Below are 22356 nucleotides of genomic sequence, written 5' to 3'. Positions count from 1 at the left end.
GTAGAACTTAACCCCTCTCATTACATGAGGAAATAGTATTGATTCAATGTGGAAGGTTGCTATAAGAAATAACTCTACCTAATAGTAAAAATCAGAATCATCTCAGCATGGGACCACCCACTGACAAAATTGATCTGGAATTCTGTTTTCCCTAGAATGTTATTATCAAGGGTCAGTATGATTCTTACATGCAAACCATATCATTTGTAGGGACTTAAAGGCTCAAAGGGAGACGTGGGGGACCCAGGTATGCCAGGTGAAAAAGGAGGAATTGGACTTCCTGGATTACCGGTATGTTTATACTTTTTAGGTTGTGTTCATATTAAGATAAATTAAATAATCAAAAAAGAGTTATATGATTAGCTGCAGTCTCATCTAGTGGTTAATATTACATAAAAATGTAATATTTTTATTTTTAAATATTTGAGGTATTGTTGGTAAATGACTCCAACTGGGCCACTAAAACAAGTTTTAAAGCATCTAACCAAATGAGTTATAAAATAAACCTTCATGTTTTCCGGAATTATTTTCATCAGAAGATAGTAAAATGAATATAGTTGATCACTTTAATTTGGTATGCATAGAATGGTGGTAGCTGGTCATTTTTAAATAAACTATAATAAAAAAATTAACAAACTAAAAAATATAAAACAATTTAAAAACAAGTTACTCTTGAAAAGTGTTCTCTTTGTGTGAATGGAATGGTGTTTTTATGGTTTTACCCCATAATTTCTACTGAGAATTTGGAAGGAAAAATAGAAAAAAATGTAGAAAACTGCACTGCCCTAGATCTATTTTAAAGCAAGGAAGTGTATAAATAAATGTCAATGAAAACTAAGTTAAAAGACTGAACTTTGCTATTTAAAGTGAGCACCATCATAAGAAATAGAACATTTATAATCTGATATATTTAACAATGTATAAGTTTAACCAATCAAGCCTACCCTAGTTTTAATTTACTTTATATTTTATTTCACATATCACCCACAATCCTAGAGATTTGGAGAAGCTTGCTGTTTGAGATTAAAATGCAAGGGGATAAATCCTTCTTTTATATATCATGTGTATAATGTTATAAAAATTTCAAAAGAATGATGGGTCTTACACTTTGGGAACAACTTTACCATCTCAACTCTTACTGGTTATTTGTAGGGTGCCAATGGAATGAAAGGAGAAAAAGGAGACTCCGGATTGCCAGGTCCTCAGGGTCCTTCTGTAAGTCCATGGCAGCTGAACTCCCATGGTTCCTAAAGAACTCTGAAACAGACCTTTTATTTACCCAGTTCGACCTGTGCCAGATGGCTTATCAACAGTAGAAAGACCGTGAACCTCTTAGTTTGTCAAACTGTAGAGAATATGTCTGTCGGCCTTGTACAATGAGAGACAAATTGTCTCAGAGGTCTGAGTTAAAAGCAGTTTTTTAGGGGACTCTTTAATCATAAGGAGAAAATCAATGGTTTTCCCATAATGCTTTTGGGTAGAGCTTTGTGAATACAGAACATACTTTTTTTTTTTCTCCAGAGCCCTGTTGCTACTCGGAGAAATAATTTGAGAGTTTAATAGTGGTTGTGGCATTATAGCATTTCTTGGTAATCAGTTGCTCTCTTCTCTTTTAATGTACTTTAAATTTATTCTGGTTTTTGTAAAACAACTGTATTTTTTTAAGTGGTTTTTTTTTTTTAATTCTCATGAAGGAATTTCTAAAGGTAAAGAATCAAATGCATCACTTCTTCTAGTATTCTTCCACTGCAGCTATTAATGGCCTTAGCAGAACGCCAGCATAAGATTCAAGCCAAACTGCCTTATCTAAATCAAGTAACCAAATCCTTGTTTATGTTTTGGACATACAGATCATAGGCCCACCAGGCCCACCAGGCCCCCATGGCCCACCAGGCCCCATGGTAAGCCTTTCTTCTCTACAAAATGTAATCATTTATTTACAAGCATGCTACTAGAAAACAACAAGAACACCATCCCTCAAAACAGCCAGTTTGTATTTTGTGCTACTCTCTGGAATGGACAGAAAATACAAGGTGCTTTGAGATATACTGACTTTATTATAGTGCTGTCTTTCAGTCCCCCAAACGCATCTCTTGAAAAGAGATAGAGTAGTTTTGTGATAGGAGACTTGAAGGTAGATTTAACAAGCTTTACTCCAACCTACAGTATGTACATCAAAAAATCATCTTAACCAACCACCGTTTAGGCCATTAGTAGCATAACAAAATTAATAATTGTAGCCATTAATGAATGTGTCTAACCAACTTTGGTTGAAATCCTTTAATGAGATGTTTGATAGGAACACTTATAAAATAATATGGTAAAAATTGAAGCTCACTTCCACAGATGACATGTCTTGTTGCTTCTTTTTCTTCTCATCCTTATGGTACTCTGGTGGATCCAGTGTTTACTACGAGTATAGCTCAGTGACCAATAGAGTCAATGGCCATGCTCTCATAGAACCCATGTCAGGTGCCGAAGGCAGCCATTAAACTGGTGTCATTCTTAAAATGTCCACCCAATGGCACCAGTGTTAAAGCTAGAACGTAGAAGGCCGAGTGCTTCAAATGCCTTTGACTGGGGCAGGACTCAGACAAGGTAGGCAGCCTCTAAGGTCACATTCATCTCTAAGGTGTCTCAATAAACCCCATGTCTTCAATCATACCGATTAAATAAACCATGGGTCACTCTTTCCTCCTGTTGTGCTCTACGAAAGAGTGTCACTGAAATGATCTAAGCCACAAAGCATAGCCGTAGACCCAATCATCTATTTCTTACTAACTGCCATTTCTATTTCATACCACAAAAAAGTTATAATTAAACTTATTTTCTTGAAACTAAACAATTCATTAAGAATTAAATAAATGGCATACTTTGGGCTTTTTTTAATACTCCCTCCACTTTAAGTTAGAAAATTAAATTTTAAAATGCTATATCCTGTTCATATAAAATCAATCACTTTAAAGGGATGTTACACCATTACTGAAATAAGACTACTTGATAAAGTAACAGCCATTTCCTGAAAATGCTTATCTGCCACTTACCTAAAGGGAAAATATTATTCCAATACAGACATATGTAACAACTATCTGTATATTGTTTGGTAAAAAACTTTTTCGTACTGTTGTATGATTTCGCTGTTGGGTATTTAAATACTCCTCTCTCCAAAGAGTTCATTTAAATCACTTGAAAAGTTTAAAACAACCCATAATAATCTTAAGCTAATCTAGGTTGGAAATTAGTCTCTATCTATAGTTAGATTTTCCACAAAATACAGGGGAAAAACCCTGATTCATGTATGCATTATAACTTCTTTCCACTGGTAAACAACTATTACAAGAGCCTTGAAGAATTCATCTTTGTAAGAACAAATGCATTCTAACTAATAATGCATAGTGCTCCTGTATTAAAATACTTTCCTTAGTCTTAAATTAAATTAATTAAATTAATTAAATTGCAACAGGGCTCCAAACTTGACTGTCATCTCCTCATTTCCTTCTTCCTTTAGATTCCTCTTGGGTTGGAGGACTCAATAATGTAAAAGGTCTCCTCTTCATCCATACTTAAAGTTTGGAACTTTTCTTTGGCAAATTTCTGTATTTTAAGACCTACCTCTATTCCATATAAACTCATAACATGTTTCACATTTTCCACCTAGATTTTATAAAAATGTGGATTTGAGAAATAGGGGTAGTATAGTCACAGTATTTTAAAAAAATTTTTTTCTTCCACATAACCCTGGCAGATTTCTCCCTCCCTCTCACAGGTATTGAGCAGAAAGAATTGCTGTTAGTGAATTTCCAATTACAGAACAATCCGAGAGCTAGAAGGAACTTTCACTAGGTGATAGCATCCACTGGCTTGCTCCTAGCTATAGCTCAAACAGGAGGATTCTTGTTATACATCTCTTTGGTTATGCTATACAATAATCACTTCTGCTAGGAAATAGTGAATCAATTCTTAATTAAAATCTGTGTTTTTCATTTTCAGGGACCCCATGGACTTCCTGGACCAAAGGTAATCCAAAAAAAATCCCTTGATTATTTGATTTCTGTTTCTTTGTTAATCATGGAGAAGCATGACGGAAGCATGTCTGTCCTGTCTTATTTATCTGTCAAGTAATGTTGATAATCTTTAAGCCTTTAAGTATCCAGACGAGATCGGGCGCGTTCAGGGTGGTATGGCCGTAGACAAGCCTTTAAGTATCCAGATGTTTAAATCTCACAACACAGAATGACTTACAACAAATTTAAGTGTTATCACCTGGAGATGAATTATTCCTCATTTTGCCTTTTTCCATGACACTATGTAAGTTTCTTAAGTTACTAATCATAATATACTCAAAATCAACAATTTAGAAGTGAATCTGATGAGATTCTCAGACTAGTCCAGATGCTCTTTCTTATTATGTATCGTTAGTTGCAGATTCAGATGTTACTGGTACTCCTTGTTTGTCATATAACAGTACTGCATCTAAATGCTTTGACTATCCAACATCTTAATTTTGTGCTCCCCCAGAGATCACTGGTCTAGAATGGGGTGGGGTGGATCAGGTGTGCTCTAGTGAAGAGAAGATTACATCACTTACATGTATTTTATACTCTGGATTAACAAGAAAACAATAGAGAATACCCCTCCTTGTCAGAATTAGTGCAGTTTATGTTGTAAAGATGGTTTGCACCTGTTCTCTGCTTTTGTGTAGACCAAGAGGACATTTTGGAAGATTAAAATGAGCCCTGAAAGAAAGGTTCCTTCTTCTAGAGAGCGTATGTAATGAGTACCTATGTTCTAATCTCAGCTTTGACACTGATAGGCTGTGTCACCTTGGGCAGACTATTTACCTGCTCTGATCCTTTGCTTACTCAACTAGGCAACTTACCTCCTAGTGTTGTGATAATTTAATGAGGTATATTTATAAGATACTTAAGCAAAATATCTGGTGCAGTTGTCGATAAACACCCAATAAATGTCAGTTGTTAGCATCTTGTGATTTTATGCTTTGTTCTGAATTTAAGAATTCAAGGGGAAAAATGCATGAGAGAAGCTTCAAGCACTCTTGAAAGCTCCTCAGGAGAGAGTTGGTGCGTTTAAATGGTGAGGGGTAGGAGAACACATAAATGCAAGAGCTAGAAATGAGAAAGCTTAGGCTTCCCCTGGCCCACCCAACTTTAGGAGTGTAGAAGTATTGGTCTGACCCCAGAAAACTAAGTTTCATTTTTGGGGTCAGGCAGGTGACTCACTCAAGAATGGGAAGAGTTCATGCCTCTTCATAGAACACCCTATCTTCTGGTAAGAGCAGTGTGTGACAATGTCTCAGAAGTATGGATTATAGTTTGGGGTAAGGGCATTGTTTTCTGGGGGTCAGAAGAGAGAGCCCATCTATCAGCTTTGTGGTCTTGGTAGTTATCTAAACCTCTCTGGGTCTCTTTTCCCCACTCTGGACTAAATCAGTAGTTCCTACTCTAGGCTTCTCCTTGGATTTCAAGGCACCACTTAAATCATAGACTTCAGAAAATTATAAAGTTGAAAAGACCTTATAGGTTACCTGTGCTCATTCCTTGATTTTACAGATGATAAACTATAGGCCCATGAAATTTAGATCATTTGCCCTGAGTTACACTGCTAATTAAATGACTGATCTGGGACTGGAACTTAGGTCCAGAGTTAGAATTTGGTCTTTCTGCCACTACATTTGATTGTTTATAAATTCACCTTCTCAGTTAATGCCCACTTGTGTCAATGTATGATTCCTCACCACAGAATTTCATGACCTAGCAAGGCAGCCCTGCCTATTCATCATCACAAGACCTCTAGTGGAAAGTCCACATACAGGCAAAGCCATCAATCTCAAGTTGAGACCAGTTAACTAAAGCTGACTCTTGAGCCTTGGCCTTAACCTCACATTGACTTTAGCTCTGGGACATTCCCAGGATCACACTTCACCCACCACAGCACATTTGGACTTCCTATAGTGGCAGCACAGCAAACATCCTGCCTTCAGAATCCCCAGAACCCACCAGGTCATGCCAATGTGTTCATTACGTTGTGACCCCTTTGGAAGTTCAACGCTAAGTGGGGCCCTGGACTCTGTGTTTAACAAACATCACACTGACTTCCCTCAGTCAGACAAATGGGGAAAATACTGCCGAGGTTAGTAATTCCTCCTGCCACAGAAGCACACTCTCTCCCCGCTCCCACTCCTACCCAGCGAGACTCTATAGGGCATTCGAGACTGCATCTTCCTTTCACGAATCTTTCCAGACTTTTGTGATGAAATTAATGCCTTTACTTAAAAGTTGAAAAGTGGACAGGTCAGAACTCTTACCCCTAACATGTTGCTTCTGATAGAAAATAGTTGTACTGTATTCTTAGGTTTTTAAATATCAGAGTCAAGAGAATTTCTCACTTACCTTGACTTTTGTAATGTCACCTGAGGTTAAATTCCATCCTTCTTTATTTTAACATTGGATAGAAATACAGTTAGTAAAATTACATTTAAGCACTGTGGTCTTCATATTCTCTTCTGGGGTTAGCTATTTGTTGTCTATTCTGTGGATTAATCCATGTAGGGATCTGACTTGGCAATGTCAGTGAATGAGGACTCACTAAATGGCACTACTTCAAACATCAGCTGCTACATTTCTAGCTCATTCCCCAGGGCAAAATGCTTAAAGGCTTAAAATATCTGTATATAACACTGTCCTGCATATTCCAGTTTTTCATTCCAGCAGAGTGGGTTTTTCCTACTGAACCTCCTTCAGCATCCTCCACTCTGTCTTTGATTTGCTTGGTGAGAACAAGGTAGCATAACACCAGTTTCTCTGATATAGAACTGAAAACTGTAGAACTCAGTCATATGCATTTCAGTTGTAAAGAGTACACTTGCTCAGGAGTTTTGCTTCCTAGAATATTATTTGTCAATTTCAGTTTATTAATTTTTTTTAAATGTCTGAAATGAATTTTGAATGGATGCAAGACAAGTCTAGCCTGACTCTGCTGTTACCTAGAACTGGAATCTGCAACCATTTCAGAGACTGGCTCTCTTCTTTCGCAGTTGAAACACCCATGATAGCAACCAAAATTGGCATTTGCTTTTGCATTTAGGGTGAACCAGGGTTAAATGGTGTTAAAGGATTGAAGGGTGAACCAGGTCAAAAGGGTGACAGAGGACCCCTTGGTCTTCCAGTAAGTAAAGAAAACTTTCCATTTCAGTGCAAATCTCAGACTTTTCTTTCTACCCTAAGTAACAACTCTGGTTTACTCGGTGACTATCTTACATGTGAGATTTCTGTGACTGGAAAACATATTCTATTAGAGCAGAGCTCAGCCCAGTTTTGTTTGATGCCTGCTCTTGTGTCAGAGGAAGACCCCGTGACAAGCGATGCTCTAAGTGTTCTGTCATTCAATTACATACATGCCAACCTTCCTCTTCAAACACGGATGATTCTTCTCCCATCACCCTGCCCTTAAAAAAAAGCATTGTGCTGATTATGTCCTAATTTCTCCCAAATGTTTTAATAATTTAGTGCAGTTCAGAATCCTCCCTCAGTTTTTTTTCTCTTTTGATACCAAAAATTGTAGCCCTCTGTTGGGTGGCAGGTATGCAATTGGCCATTGCTGATGGCGTGAGGTCAGTGCCGTGGCTCCTTACATTAATCAATCCTATCATGGTCTCAATGTTTTGTGTTGTTTGTTTTGAAAATGCCCTCTTACCTGGTTCTTTTGGCAACAGTGGACAGGATGGAAGAAGTATTTTGCAGTAGTTTCGAGATTTTTTTTGAGATTTTTTTGTTTTTTATTTTTTGAGATTTTTATTTTTAGTGAAAAGGGAATTTTCATCTTGTATACACTTTATGCCGGTCTTCTTCCTATAACTAAAAAGAGATTTTTAAAAATGATTGTTAAATATGAGGTTTTAGTTTCAAGGTTTTAGCATGCTGACTATTCAGTGAATGCAGATAAAAGTCAGTAAAGAACATTATAAATTACGTTATTAAAATAAGACATAAAATTGGTAGAAAATAGTTTATACACATATTTTAACATATTAAAAAATGTTGGTACTTTAAGTTCTAAAGTATTCTACTCAGTAGCCAGTGCCTTACATAGATCAGGCACATAGTAGATGCTCAATATGTACTCGTTTATGAGTGAATGATATAAACCGTGTATTAGAGTATAGGTTAAATCACACCAATTAGACCATGGACTAGAGGCACAATACCTCTATAATATATGTGAGTCATTAATTCACATTCCAAACAAATATAATGTTATACTATCAGTACAAAATTTTACCATCTCCCTATTTGTTTTTAAATGTTATAACAATGGTGACTCTGAACAAAGTATCAAAAGGCAAAAGGAAGTTTGGGTTTCTGTTTTATTAAACCCTGAATCTGATTTCATTAAAGTTTGCCCTAATTTCATAGTTAGAGCTAGTGATAATTTCTATGCAATATTTAGTCAAGGCTCTACATATGTTAGCATTAAGCACCACACAGATTTTTAAAAATTTTAATCATTGCTAACTAAAGATGCATTTTGCAATTACAGTCTGACTCATAATAGAACTATACAGAAGAAATTGTAAAATAAAAAACCAAAAACATCCTAGTATATATATATAGCGTTATTGGTAGAGTTTGCAGCTGGAATAGATTTTTTCTTCCATTTTTTATTATTAACTATATCTGAAGCATAAAATGGGAACATAGTTCTTCAACCTTGCCAAGAGAATTTATAGGGCTAGTGTATCGTCTTTCTTAAATACTCCTTGATTTAATCAATATTTTTAAAGGACTATAAATCAGTATTTGAGTTTTGAGATACAAAAGACATATTCAAAGAAGTAATTGTGCTTATTCTTGAAACAAGCATTGAAAATGTCATATTTTAATCATACACTATGCATAGCTTGGAGTTCAAGGTAAAAAAAAAAAAAAAAGGCATGCATTGCCTGAGAATAACATTATATTTTTAAAGCATCTCCCCTTCAGACTTTGATGCAATGATTGTTTGAAGTGAATCGAGGAACAATTTTGTTTGTGACAGTTATTTATTGTTTCGACTCGTGATATTTTTTTCCTGCTTTTTCCTATTCCTAGAAGTCCCTCTAGTGGTAACTAATGTGAACACAGTAAGAAAACCCAGAAAACAATGAGAATTGTTCATGTAAAATCCACAGTCATTTTGGCATGGTGAAATTCTGCAGTTGTTATTCATAAGTGCTGTTTTAACAAGAAAAACTAGAGCCTTTTTCTTCTCCTCTGAAATGCTAACTTTGATTGATTATTATAATGAGCCCTTTCTTAAAATATCGGCCATTATGTTTTTTTCAAAACCTAAAGAAGTTTATTGTCAACAGTACACTTTTTAGAAAATGTGTATCATATGGAAATTAGCAGTCTGTGAATGTTACCAGTAACTACTTTAAAGCCCACTTTATAAACCTCATTATCTTGATTTCTAAACAAGAATTTGTCGAATGGAAATGTCATTAAAATGCCATCATCTGTGGGGTGTTTATTGTCACGTGTTTTGTTTCTTTTTTTAAACTAACAATTTGTAGCGATGTGATATTCATCCCAGAACCCCGTGACTGTGTATGATGTTGTTTGAAGCGTTACATTTGTTCATCAGTACCTCATACTAATCTCTGTTCTTGTCCTTCGTGTCATACCCACCAACCCTGCTACCAACCAAATACACAGGGAGCATCTGGCTTAGACGGAAAGCCAGGATCCCGGGTGAGTCAGTACCTCATCTTGCTCCAACATGTTTTGTGGCTATGAATTTGTGCTTTGGGACAGACTCTTTTGCCCCATGTACTCCCATCACGTGATGAGGGGGACATAAGACTGGAGTGAAAGGAGAAGGTGTACAAAGATGTGGTACAAAAGGGAAAGGTGGGCAGAACAGAGGCTGCAGCTCTGATTGACTCACAACCTAAACTGCAGGACATCCTTCGGAAGCCCAAGTTCCGGGCTGGAGAACTTGCTAGGTGGCAGGAATGACCAGTCTGATTAGCCTCACTATCTTAGAATCCCAGACAAATTTTTCCAGAGCTAATGGACATTTCCTATAGTTCCATGAGCAAGCTCCTCTGAAGGGATCAAAATAATGTGAATTTATTTGAATTTGCTCTTCCTTTTATGTTTCTGTCCATATTAAAAAGGTAAGTTCTACCTTGACACTAACTTTCAGATCTCTGTTCATCGAAAGACCTGTCTGTCTTCTGTCATTTTGTCTCTTTGGTTCTTAACAGCTCCATCTCTTAAATATCAGCCACAGATAATCAGTATTTGGAAGTCTTCTGAAGATGAACTTGGGAGTTCAGGCAGTAAGAAAAAGATCAGATAAGAGGATGAGAATTCACCAACATCAGAATGGGTTGAAGCCCTAAATGATTTCATATCACAAAGCTCTGATAGGAGAAAAAAAGAAGACTAGAACATAATAGGAATACTATGTTAAAAACCTATGCTGGAATAGTTCCTATGTTTGCAAATATTAGAACAAATTCTTTGCAAATAAGCGCAGTCTTCCTGAAAATGAGCAAATTACTTGAAGTCCTTGCTACATGTCTAAGAATCAAAAAGAAATTCCAAGCTCTTCAATTCTAAAAACCTGCTTCAGGCAGTCGTTGTTTTCACTGGACCTAGTGTTCCCATGTCCATTCAGTCTGAGACAGAAATCCTAATCCTGCACCAGGAGGCCAGGGGGCAATTACACCATTAAATCAGCCAGCTGCTGGGTTTGTGTCTTATAAGCAGCAGCAGAGCCTCTGAGAATCACTCCTTTCCTCTAAGCCCCCCGCTGCTCCCCGCAGAGCCGAAGGAAGTTTGGTTTGGGCAGTTCAATATTGTTCTCGGTTATTTCATATTTTTTTCCACTTGTGTGACCGTTCAAGCCTCTTAACCAGCTGAAAACAAAGCTTCGTGGCCCAGGAGCGTGGGGGTGACAGTGGGTGGAGAATGGACTTGGGGAAGTGGTATGAGGGGAAAACGACTCCGTTTCTCTCCTGAAGATGTTCCGTGAAGTCAGGGAGGAGGTATATAATTAAATCCAACTTCCATCTTCTCGTGTGTGCCTTTCGTTGAAATACGCAGTTACATAACTCATCCTTTCTGCATGAGTTTCTTGGAAACCACTGGCCTGAAAGAATCAAGTATAGAGCTCTTTGAAAGCAGATGAGTCATCTTACTTGCGTTCAAGGCATCATTCACCCAGGAAAAGTCCGGGATGAGTTATAACTGCTTTTCTTATGGCCCTTGGGCTATGTCTCATATTATCTTATTTTTATCTCTTTTTTTTTAGGGTACAGATGGCCCTATGGGACCCCATGGCCCCGCAGGTCCCAAAGGAGAAAGAGTAAGTTGCTCCTGAGGTTATTGAGCTGTGACCCAAAGAAAACACAGTGTGGCTTTTCTGTTTTAGTTGAACTGTTCATTCCCCAGAAGAAAAAAGGACCATCTAAAATATTAAATGAAAATATGCCATCTTAAGTCCTAATCAGAGTTCTCCCACTGATTAAAATAGAATGTGGCTGCCTTAATCAAAAATCATGCATACATCTATATAGCTAAAATAAATAGCTCAGACCATTCCTTCTTAACCCATAAGGAAGATATTTTCATTTGGCCTTAATCCAGAAAGTTGAAGTCCATGGGGCTAAAATATCCAGGACTACATATTTGGTTGACAATCTTTTATATAAAGCTACTGTATTCATTCAGAGTAAGTTATAACTTATTTTTTAAAGGAAATTACCAAACCTAAGTATTCTTCTCCACACAGTTACACATGCTCCTTTATTTATTTATTTTTTTAGCAGAAGAATAGGCTGCCTTTCTTTAGCCATAAGGAAATAATTTCAGTGCACTATAGAACAAAAACCTTTCACTAACCTCCCTATTGCTAGGCCCTGTTTCCATATCCTTGGGAGAAGAAAAAAAACAAAAACAAAAACAAAAAAAAGACTTTCAGAGCAGAAGATAAATATCTGACACCAAAAAATGTATTGCAGCCTCAGCAGCTGGTCATCTGTCTGGAACTTTTCTCCCCTCTTTCTGTTTTTCTCCCACTTTTTCTTTTCTTCACTTTGGGAAACTTGGAAGCTTTTTCTGTGTCTGAGCAGAATTGTGTCATCAATTTCCCCACCATCCAGGATAGGCCGGAAAGAAAGTGTCCTACGAGTAAGGGCTTCTAAATGTTGGGATGATTCATTGTGCGAGCTGCAGTCTTTTTAAAACTAGATAGAGTTTCTTCAGTCTGGGGTAATTTGCTTTAAAAATAGAGGGCCACAGAGTGATTTCTTTGGCATCCATCCCAATTCCATAATTCTGTGTTCTATAAAATGAGTTCCTTCATTCAGTAAATATTTATTACATTTTATGATCTATAAAACGACAGTGTACTCCTAGTGTGGAATGGAAGCAGTCTCCTCCCATTTGTGTAGTCTATTTTGCTAATTTGCTGCAGTGAATTGAATAACGCCATCATAATTGGCATTCGTCATCCTATAACCTTTTACTACTACACTGTATATATTTACTCAATACTGTAAAGGAAGCAGCTATTTTCTCTGACCTAGCAGAGTTTACAGTCTAACTGCAGAGGGAAAAAAATATCGGCAAGAAATAGCCAGATAATGAGACCAAAGTGAATACAAATAGCACGGACTGTATGTACAATGATGAGGAAGTCTGGCTTTATCCAAGAATGCTTCTAGAAAGAGGTGAGTCCTAAAGGAATAAATCATCTGACTCTGCAATTGTCTGATTTCTGAAATCAAACCGACTTACGAAGATCATCTTAAATAAAAATATTTAAAAGCGAAGAGCCTCATGCTGCTGACACATTCAAGCAGTGTCAAGAAATCCAGCCCATGTACTAAAAATGGAGCAGCAAATCTCAAGTAGTCTTTTGGCAGGATGCCCTCGGGGCTCAAGAGGGTTTACCGTTTGGTAAATCAGCTGCTACTTCCGAGCTCCACAGTGTCACAAGAGTATCAGGTCTCAGCGAGAGCAAATGAAGTCGCTAAGAATTTTTGAAGACATAGTTCAAGTCAAATGGTGTGCAGTGTAAAGTGTTACACTTGTATTTACTCAGCACGTTAACTATCTTAACTGGATCATGTATCAGTACTCTCCAAGTGCCCCTCACCCAAAGTGCTAAACTGGAGTGCGATTCTCCAAGTTAATTGACTGAGGGGCCATCTGGACTCTCCTGGAAAAGTTTCCAGTTTTAAAGAGGGAGGAATCAGGAATCCATTGGAGAAGAATTCCTCAGTGTAGACATGCAAATTAAAGAGCCTGAAAGAAATGAGATGGGCCTAAAAGAAACCAGGCATTCTACAGTGTCATTCAGTAATGTCAAATACGTGAGTGACAGCGTGAGCCCTTCAAGGACCTGATGGTCTCCCTGCCTTGAGCTGATTTCTTCATCTGGCCTTAACTGCTTTGGAACTCTGTGAAGGGTGTTAAATTTGAGAGGTTCAGAAGTTTTTCAAGAATTATTTATTTATTTATTTATTTATTTATTTATTTATTTATTTATTTTTAAAGATTTTTTATTTATTTATTTGACAGAGAAAGACACAGCAAGAGAGGGAACACAAGCAGGGGGAGTGGGAGAGGGAGAAGCAGACTCCCTGCTGAGCAGGGAGCCCGATGCGGGACTCCATCCAGGGACTCCAGGATCATGACCTGAGCCGAAGGCAGTCGCTTAACCAACTGAGCCACCCAGGCGCCCCTCAAGAATTATTTAATCCAGGAGAATTCAAATCCCTATTTCGTTTGATATTTCATATTCAAATTAAAAATTTTCAAGGATGCTTTTGACTCTAAGTGACAGAATCCCAACTCAAAATGGCTAGGACAATAGAGAAATTCGTTGTTTTATATAACAAAATATTCAAAGGAGGGACTCTCGGCTCTGCTTCTGTGCCCTTTCCACATGCTGGCTTGGTCTTCTGATCATGCAAGCTGGTCACAGTCCCTACAAGCCTCCCCTCCGGTGAGGCATCCGCAGAGAACCAACACACATCATCTTCTCCCGTGTCTCTTCCTTAGCAGCACGAGCAAACCTTCCCCATCGCCTCCCCTCAGACTTGCCCCAGCACCTCATTGGCCAGAATCGGGGCATGTGTCCATTTCTGAAGCTGTCACTGGCAAGTGAAATGGAATTGACATTACCTAAAAATAATTATTTGGGATGAGCAATTCTATAAGAGCAGTTCCACAGACAAATGCTTTACTGACAACTTAATTCAAACAAGCCATGGTGTATACATTTTAAAAACACAATAAAGCTGAAAGTACTCTGTCAGAGGAGGAAAAAGGGAATAGTTATATCAAAAAAATCTGTGGAGAGTTTTCAAACTAGACCTACTCCAGGTTATGTGAGCTTTCCTTTTAAAGCCCCCACCTCCTACTACACCGCCCACTCCCCTGCACACGAACACATATACACCACCACCACCACCATTTAAGAAATCATAAATAGGGGCACCTGGCTGGCTCAGTTGGATAAGCGTCTGACTCTTGGTTTCAGCTCAGGTCACAATCTCAGGGTCGTGAGATCGAGCCCCGTGTCAGGCTCTGTGCTCAGCATGGATTCTGCTTGAGATTCTTTCCCTCTTCCTCTCCTTCTGTGCACTCTCTCTCTCTCTAAAATAAATAAATAAACAAATAAAATCTTTAAAACATCATAAATCACACGGCCAGATCAAACTGAAAGAAATTTAATTTGAATGGGTTGCCAAACCCTTGTTGTTAAAAACAAGACCTCTAACTGTATATTAATGACAATGGCTACTATTTTGGGGACATATTATTTGGTGACATATCATTTCATATTTTACAATCACATTTAATCTTCAGAAAAATTCTTGCAGAATATGTATTATTATTCTTATCTAACAGCCAATGAAACTCAGGCATAGAAAGGTTAAGAAAGGTAGCTAAGACCACAGAGTCAGTAAGTGCCAAACTGGAATTCAGATTTAAATCTGTTTCATTTCAAAGTCTGGCCACCTTCCTGAATGGGATTGCTGATCTCTCGGTAACAAACATAAAGTAATGATGAGTAGAAGTTCAACAAGCTTTTATCATATTTATTTTCAGTACTCTCCCTACACGATATGTGCCTCTAGGTGACAGTGTTCATTAGTCCCACCAACCCCTAAGTTTAGAAAGAAGAATGTGAATAGTGACTTGAAATTTGCTCACACGGGAATCGGGAGTACAGAAACACACAGCATAATACTTGCATCAGCAAATGCAGCTACTAGAGGAAGTTTGCATTTTAACCATGAAAAAGATTTGCTAACCTTTAAACTTTAAGGGTGTGATAGAAGAAGGTAACATTTTCTTTTTGGCCACTCATATAAATCACCTGGGTGGCTCAGTCAGTTAAGCATCTGCCTTCGGCTCAGGTCATGATCCCAGGGTCCTGGGATCGAGCCCCAAGTCAGGCTTTCTGCTCAGTGGGGAGCTGCTTCTCCCTCAGCTGCTCCCCTTGCTTGTGCTCTCTCTCTCTCTCTGTCTAAAAAAAAATATGTATATATCACCATTACTCCTGAAGTTTGCATGCTAAATCCTGACAAACACTTTAATTTTGGAGATGGCAGCAGAAGAAAACACTACTTGAAATGCAGAAGATCTCTTTATTATTATTTTGTATTCATGGGATGACCTCCAATCTCACGTTATTCTTTATAAGCCCTCAAGATTATCATTATCACATATATTGTTATAGCTGGAGCAAAAGATTCTATTTAAATAGGCACGTGGAGAGCAAGTGATGAAGGTCATATATGCCTACCTTCTCAGGCATTTAGAAGAAGGCACAGAAGTTTTTAAACTCTCTTTTTCAGAAAGGAAACAAAACATGTACAGGATTGTACTGATTTGACTTGATTAATTCAACAAATATTTACTGATGCACCAGACACTACTGTGATCCGTGAGGATGCAGGAGGGAGCCAAACCAGAGGCCCTGGCCCCCAGTGTGCATATTCTAGTGAGGAGCTCAACAGAGAATAAAACTCACCCGTGTCTGCTTGTGTGGGAGGCTATAAAGTAAAATATACCTTGGTAAAGGGCCAGGGCGGCCAAGGAAGAGGCTGCCAAAGAAGAGATATTTGATAGGAAAAAAAGACATTTTATTCTTATATTTTAAAAATGTAGTAACTTAAAATAGTAACAAATAAATGTTTCACACGAATGCCAAAGAAACCCAAGTACAGCACTCCAGAATATGCAAGTCATTTGCACAACTGGGCTGCAGCACTCTTACTGCCCTTCTTTCAGAGGTAATTTGATAAAATATGCAAATGTGGGTTTCTTTTTTTCCCTTTTTTTTTAAAGAGTTTATTCATTTATTTGACAGAGAGAGAGAAAGAACACAAGCAGGGGGAGCTGCAGAGAGAGAGGGAGAAGCGGGCTCCCAGCTGAGCAGGGAGCCTGACGTGTGGGACTCGATCCCAGGACCCTGGGATCATGACCTGAGCCGAAGGCAGACGCTTGACTGACTGAGCCACCCAGGTGCCCCTAAATGTGGGTTTCTTTTACCTGATCACTGACAGAGACCCCAGAAGAGCCTGCATCATTGGAATCTTGATAGAATGGTACCTCACGTGGAGGCTTTATATACAGGCCATTAGGGAAAGTGTGTGAATATAGGCATTTGTATATGATTTGAACTTTATGGCTTTCATTTTAGGGTGAAAAAGGAGCTATGGGAGAACCCGGACCCAGAGGACCCTACGGTCTGCCTGTGAGTTCTGTCTCTTGTCTCCACCTTCAGCATGCATAGATGACCTGACACTGGCACGGTTAACCCTTCCCTGGGGGGACAGACTGATCACCTTAGAGGAGCAAAGAACCATCCACTAGTTCTCCACAACACCAGTGTTACCATGTCCTCGATGGGTCATAGTCACATCTATTCTCCCACTCACATACAGACACACACACACACATCATGAGCTTGAGAGGATCAGAGATTGTCCACAAGGTACAGACCTAACCTGAAAGCAGGACTCCCACTGTCAGAAACCACCCTCTCTGTACCATCTGACTAGACGCCCATAATTGGCACTTCCTCAGAAGGTCGCTACCAAAAGTGGGTGGGGAAGTTTTATGTAAGACAACTCTCTTCAGACTTTATCTGTTCTCATAGGTTACCTACTAAAACTCATCTTGCTAATAAAGGTGATTTCTCACATTGATTTTTACAATGACTTTGACGTTTCTGACCTAACGCACTGTAATGACCTCTTTAGAACGTAGAATGTTGATAGTGGCCTGCCTTCTGAAAATTCTGTTATACAGTCTTCAAATTGAGGCTGCGGGCACGCTTCAGAACATTCCCTTTGGGGTAATTATAACTAATTCGATAGGGCAGGGTAGGGCTACGATAGAAACATATAGTATATTAAGGTTTTTAACCCCTGTGTGCCTACCACATGCTTTATTCCTTAGTTTTTGTGAACCAAAGTAATAAACTTAAGCCAGGATTAGTGCTGGCTGAAAGAGATGCTGATTTTGAAATAGATTTCAAAATCTAATTGTCAGAATTAAAGCAACTTCCCAGTAACTTTGGATGGATCCATTGTGTGACCCAATAGGCTCATGGCCCCAGTAATCTGCACCACGGGGGTAAATTTATCAAGCACAACAGTCTGGTGGCTCCTTTGTATCTGGGAATTATTTATTGACAAAGCTTACTTAAAAACAGTTTTTAAATCGTGACACACCCTCAAAATTTATAGACAAGGTACACATCTAGCCAAGTTAAAACTATACTTAACAATAAACAGTTTTCACATTCTTTTCTCATTTATGAGCCAAGTACTAAGTTACCAAGTGGAAGCAGTATTGATTTGCATATTTTATTAGTGCTGGTATGTTTCTAAATCAACTAACTGGTATTTGTGCTTTCAACTTATTCCTGGATTGATCAGTTGGATGCCAAGCATTAAACTTCAGCGAAATATCAGGCTATGTAAACTAATCTATAATAAAAAAATTTTTATGACCCTTCACTGCAGCATTAATGGTCACTTCACTTGATTTGGTGAAAGAAATTTGTATTACTAATCAATCAATAAAGACTCTTTTTCATATTTCTGAAGTAGTTGTTCTAATACTAGTGTTGCATGTCCAGGCAGCCTTAAATAAAACAATAACAATAACCTATTCATGAAACTTAGGAACACTAACGTAGCTACTATGGTTCTTTGGCAGGGGAAAGATGGAGAGCCTGGTCTTGATGTAAGTAATACATGTACAATGAACATCTTCCTATTATAATAGATGCTGATGGTCTCCATCATCAATAACAGCAAAAATACTTTTTTTTTCTGTGCACATAGTTATGCATACAGCATATATTGCTGTGTGTGTAGATTGCAATATAAAATACACCACCAGTGTCTGCATGAGATAAACAGAAAAGCAAAACACATAATTAGTATAAAGTTAATAACCAACAGTTGATAATGGCACTTCAAAATACTTTCCCAAATTAGGGACACCCTGAACATCAGCAGTTGAACCACTTATTTAAAAATATGCATAAAATTGAAATATCTTTCATATGCCACCCTTCGGGAATGGTATACTATGTTTATTCTCAAAGCTGCTATGCAATATTTTTTTCCTCTTAGCATAAAGTGTCTATGTTTTATAATAACATAATTCTATAAAAAATAGAGAATGTCAAAAGTAAATGCCTCTTGAAATGATCACTGTATTATGTGAATATCATAGCAGCCTTATTATGTGAAGAATAATAATAGCAAAAGTAATAATAGTTAACTTTTTATTAAGCACCTGTTTGGGGCAAGCATAAAATGCCGTGAGGTAAGTGATTTGCCCAAGGCCACACAAGTCAGTGTCCTTGCTAGGAGTCAAACTAGGATCCTGATATACTTTCCACTATATATATCTTAGGAGAAAAAGCAAGAAATGTGTTTCATATAGATAATTGAGATGTTAGACAACTATTACTCCTAAGCTATTTTAACTATCTAAGTTTTGAGATTCTTGGGGGGTGCTATTTTTCTTCATATTTGCATTCAGGAGCACGGAATCTTACATTTTTTTAATGTGATTTTGCCACAGTTACATCAGTAGATCTCTTTGGTTTGCTTTTTATCCTCTAGGGCTTCCCTGGTCCACGAGGCGAGAAGGGTGATGTAGGAGAAAAGGGAGAAAAGGTGACCTCTCCATTCTAGCATGTGCCTGTTTGATTTTTCTCATGCCGTGTGCTTTGCTGTTCAATCTATGCGATTCTTTCATATATCTAATTTTTCTCCATCCTGTGCCCCAAAAACACACCAGTGCCTGATCTAAAAAAGCCAGGTCTTCACAGAGGAATGAAGAAGGCTACAGTGCTAGAAATAAGGGCACAGTCTAGCATAGAAGAAAAAAATTGGCAGGCTTACCTGACACCAATTTATTGAAAGATGTAATGTCCAGGGATTCTTGAAGGTGAAATAAAAAGGCATTTGTTACATCAAAGTAAACTTAAATAGCACAAATCTGCAAGGGTCTTCTGGCAGAGCTCACCGAACCCTGTAAAGCCAGCAGCTCGTTTTTATGCTCAGCATTCCAGTAGAGTTAGTAGACGTGTCCTGTATCCTAATTTTTTTATCGGAAAATGGAGGGAAAGCACTGTGACTGATAAACCCCAGTGAGTTTATCAGGGACTAGGACTTGCCACTTTCAGATGCTCGAGATATTTTTAAATGAAGATATTAGTGTATTTCATGAGGCTGGTGTTCAGGTTCTATCTCGGGACCACCGGCCCCAGGGTATATAGCAGCCAATATCAGGCAAATTGGTTTTATGTCTGAAAGCAAAATTTGGATAATGGATTTTTGAAATCATTTCCTCCTTTCCTCTCCCCTTTGCTTGGGTCCTTGAATAGTAATTGTTTACACTGGACACAGCAAAAGAAGTAAAAGTGGCTGAAATTGTACCTTCCCACTTCCAATTTAAACCAATTGTGTTTCTCAGGTTAATTTATGTCCTGCTGTACTTAACAGTTTTCAAAACCCTATAAATTCTCTCTAACCATGAATTTGATTGCTGTTGAAAAGCAAGGTCAAATTAGAATTGTCAAAGAAAGAGGGGTATTAAGCCTGCTGTGTGTTCCTTAGGCTTTAGACATTACCTAGCTTCCCACTGGTAAGAGAGCTCCTGTCATAGTTATGTAAAAGCAAGATCATCATCATTATCAATATCATCACATTTATTGAACACTTACTATATGTTTCCCCAAAAGCTTTACATACGCCAAGTCTTTTAATCCTCGTAACAACCCCCCCTGAGATTGGTGCTGTTATTGTCCCCATTTCACAGACAAACTGAAACATAAAAAAAAAAATTCCTTTATTCTGAATTATAAATACTAACTATAAAATATGCATGTTTTGATTTGAGATAATTGTGCATGCAAGCTTTTGGCCCAAGGTCGAGGTGCTTTAAAGATTATAGACATTTATTTTATGTTTATTTAATGGGTTGTATGAGTCTAAAATCTTATTCACTCAGAAGTATGTCACCATTATGGGGATACTCATTTTAATGATCTTTCAAACAAAGAAGAAATTACCAGTATTGTAACTTATGAAAACACAAAGCTATAAATTTATTCCTCAGAATAATGTTAATCACTCATACAAAAATATTTCCATATTTTAGATTCCATGATTAGAAGTTTTATATTTAGGAAAATTAGATTCAAATGGGAACACTTTATGTATATCATTCTTTGACATGGGAGATAAAAATTAGCAAGAGCCCTCATGTGCTCCTAGGAACACAAGGGCAGATAGTTTTGTGTTGCATAGGGAATCACTAACTGTTACAAAATTATGTTGGTTCATAATAATGCTGATTCATTGTTCTTTGTATAAAAGTGTCTATTTTCCATAAAGCTTGAGGTCCGCTAACATATTACTGAAAAATGATTCCTGTAGCCTGTTAGAGTCAACATTCATATGACAACACTTTTCTGGGGAGTGATTAATTTCAGTTGGTTTACCAAATAATGAATTGAATTCTAAATTATCAATACCCAACACACCTGTCTCACCTATGTGATGAAGAGTCCCCTGCCTTCTGGGAGGGAAAAGCTCACCCAAACAAGTTTAAAACAATTTTACGTCGTGACATTGAAGTTATTTGCTGAGGATGTTGACGGATCCTACATGAGTGAGCAAGTTAGTCCTGAACGATCCTCCCAGCTTACTTCCTGTCACACCTGCTCTCATTTCACCCGGATTCTCAGGTCTTCGTCTTTGATCATGATAAACTAAACAACACAGAATTTCTCTTTCCCCAGTATTCAAGAAACCCAAGTGTTTTTGATTCTGAGCCTTCTGATGCAATCTTTTTGGCACACAGGAGACAAATGAGGAGCTTTCACTCACACAGTCAGAATGAATGCATTAATTTGAATGCTTATCTCATATATATCTTATGTATATGTCTTTGAATATTCATGTTGTTTCGCTTCTGAAATTATTCACTTTTATTGTAACTGCCTTCCTGAGTGTGGAATGAATACACTAATTTAAATATGTATTGCACAGTATTTTGTATTCTGTACAGCACCAACTTCTTGTCTATAAATATGCAGAGATATTTATGTTAATAAGAAACAGCTGAGGTGCATTCCTTCCTTCTCCTCCTTTTGCCTCCTTTCCTTAATTCCTCCATTCCCATGATCCATGCAGATTTCCACAACCTTTACCTTGATTCCTAAATACTAATTTCCATGGCTACATTCCCACTATGTAATTATCCTGCCTACCTCATTTTTAGCATTAGCTCAACTGAGTCCAAACTGCTTTTCCTCTCTTGAACAGAATTTTTTTTTTTTTTTTTTTTTGGCTTTTGGCTTTTGTTACATTGTGAGTAGGCTGGAAACCCATTTACCATTGTGAACACCTGGCATGAGATCTATAAGAGTGAATTAAAGAAAATCCCTCGATTTATAGATAAGCCCGTTTCTCCAATTGGCATTGCTGAGAAGTATTAGCACTTTTAAAATTTGTTTACCTGACTTAATAAAGAAAGTATTTGCTTTTAGTTTCCTAAAAAAAAAAATGTTAAAAGAAAGAGAAGCATATTTCAATATACTGAATATTTTTTTAAATGAGAGCTATAAAAAATAATGTCATAAAATTGGATACATTTCCAAAAGATAGAAGCTGTTAATATTCTGTCCTTTTCGTCCGGCTCAGTGTAGCTTTCATCTGTTATAGAATTAGAAAAAAAAAGTAAGCTGACAGTATTGAAAATTGGGTGAAGTATTCATTATTCCTCTGAATTTGAC

General features: G+C 37.6%; 1 protein-coding gene across 1 annotated transcript in view; it reads left to right on the top strand.

Moving 5' to 3' along the window:
• COL25A1 (collagen type XXV alpha 1 chain) overlaps positions 1–19246 on the top strand; it is a 450625-nt gene extending 431379 nt beyond the window's left edge. Inside the window, exons 25-33 of the mRNA XM_045880612.2 lie at positions 211–291; positions 1153–1215; positions 1851–1901; positions 3991–4017; positions 7105–7185; positions 9714–9749; positions 11320–11373; positions 16729–16782; positions 19175–19246. Of these exons, the coding sequence (XP_045736568.1) occupies positions 211–291; positions 1153–1215; positions 1851–1901; positions 3991–4017; positions 7105–7185; positions 9714–9749; positions 11320–11373; positions 16729–16782; positions 19175–19246 (519 nt within the window). The remainder of the gene's footprint in view (positions 1–210; positions 292–1152; positions 1216–1850; positions 1902–3990; positions 4018–7104; positions 7186–9713; positions 9750–11319; positions 11374–16728; positions 16783–19174) is intronic.
• Positions 19247–22356: the final 3110 nt, after the last annotated feature.

This window comes from Mirounga angustirostris, unplaced genomic scaffold (genome assembly GCF_029215605.1).
Source record: "Mirounga angustirostris isolate CCGP_5_RB_7025 unplaced genomic scaffold, mMirAng1.0.hap1 SCAF_2, whole genome shotgun sequence".
In the NCBI taxonomy this organism is placed as follows: domain Eukaryota; kingdom Metazoa; phylum Chordata; class Mammalia; order Carnivora; family Phocidae; genus Mirounga; species Mirounga angustirostris.
This window is presented reverse-complemented; position numbering and strand designations above follow the sequence as displayed.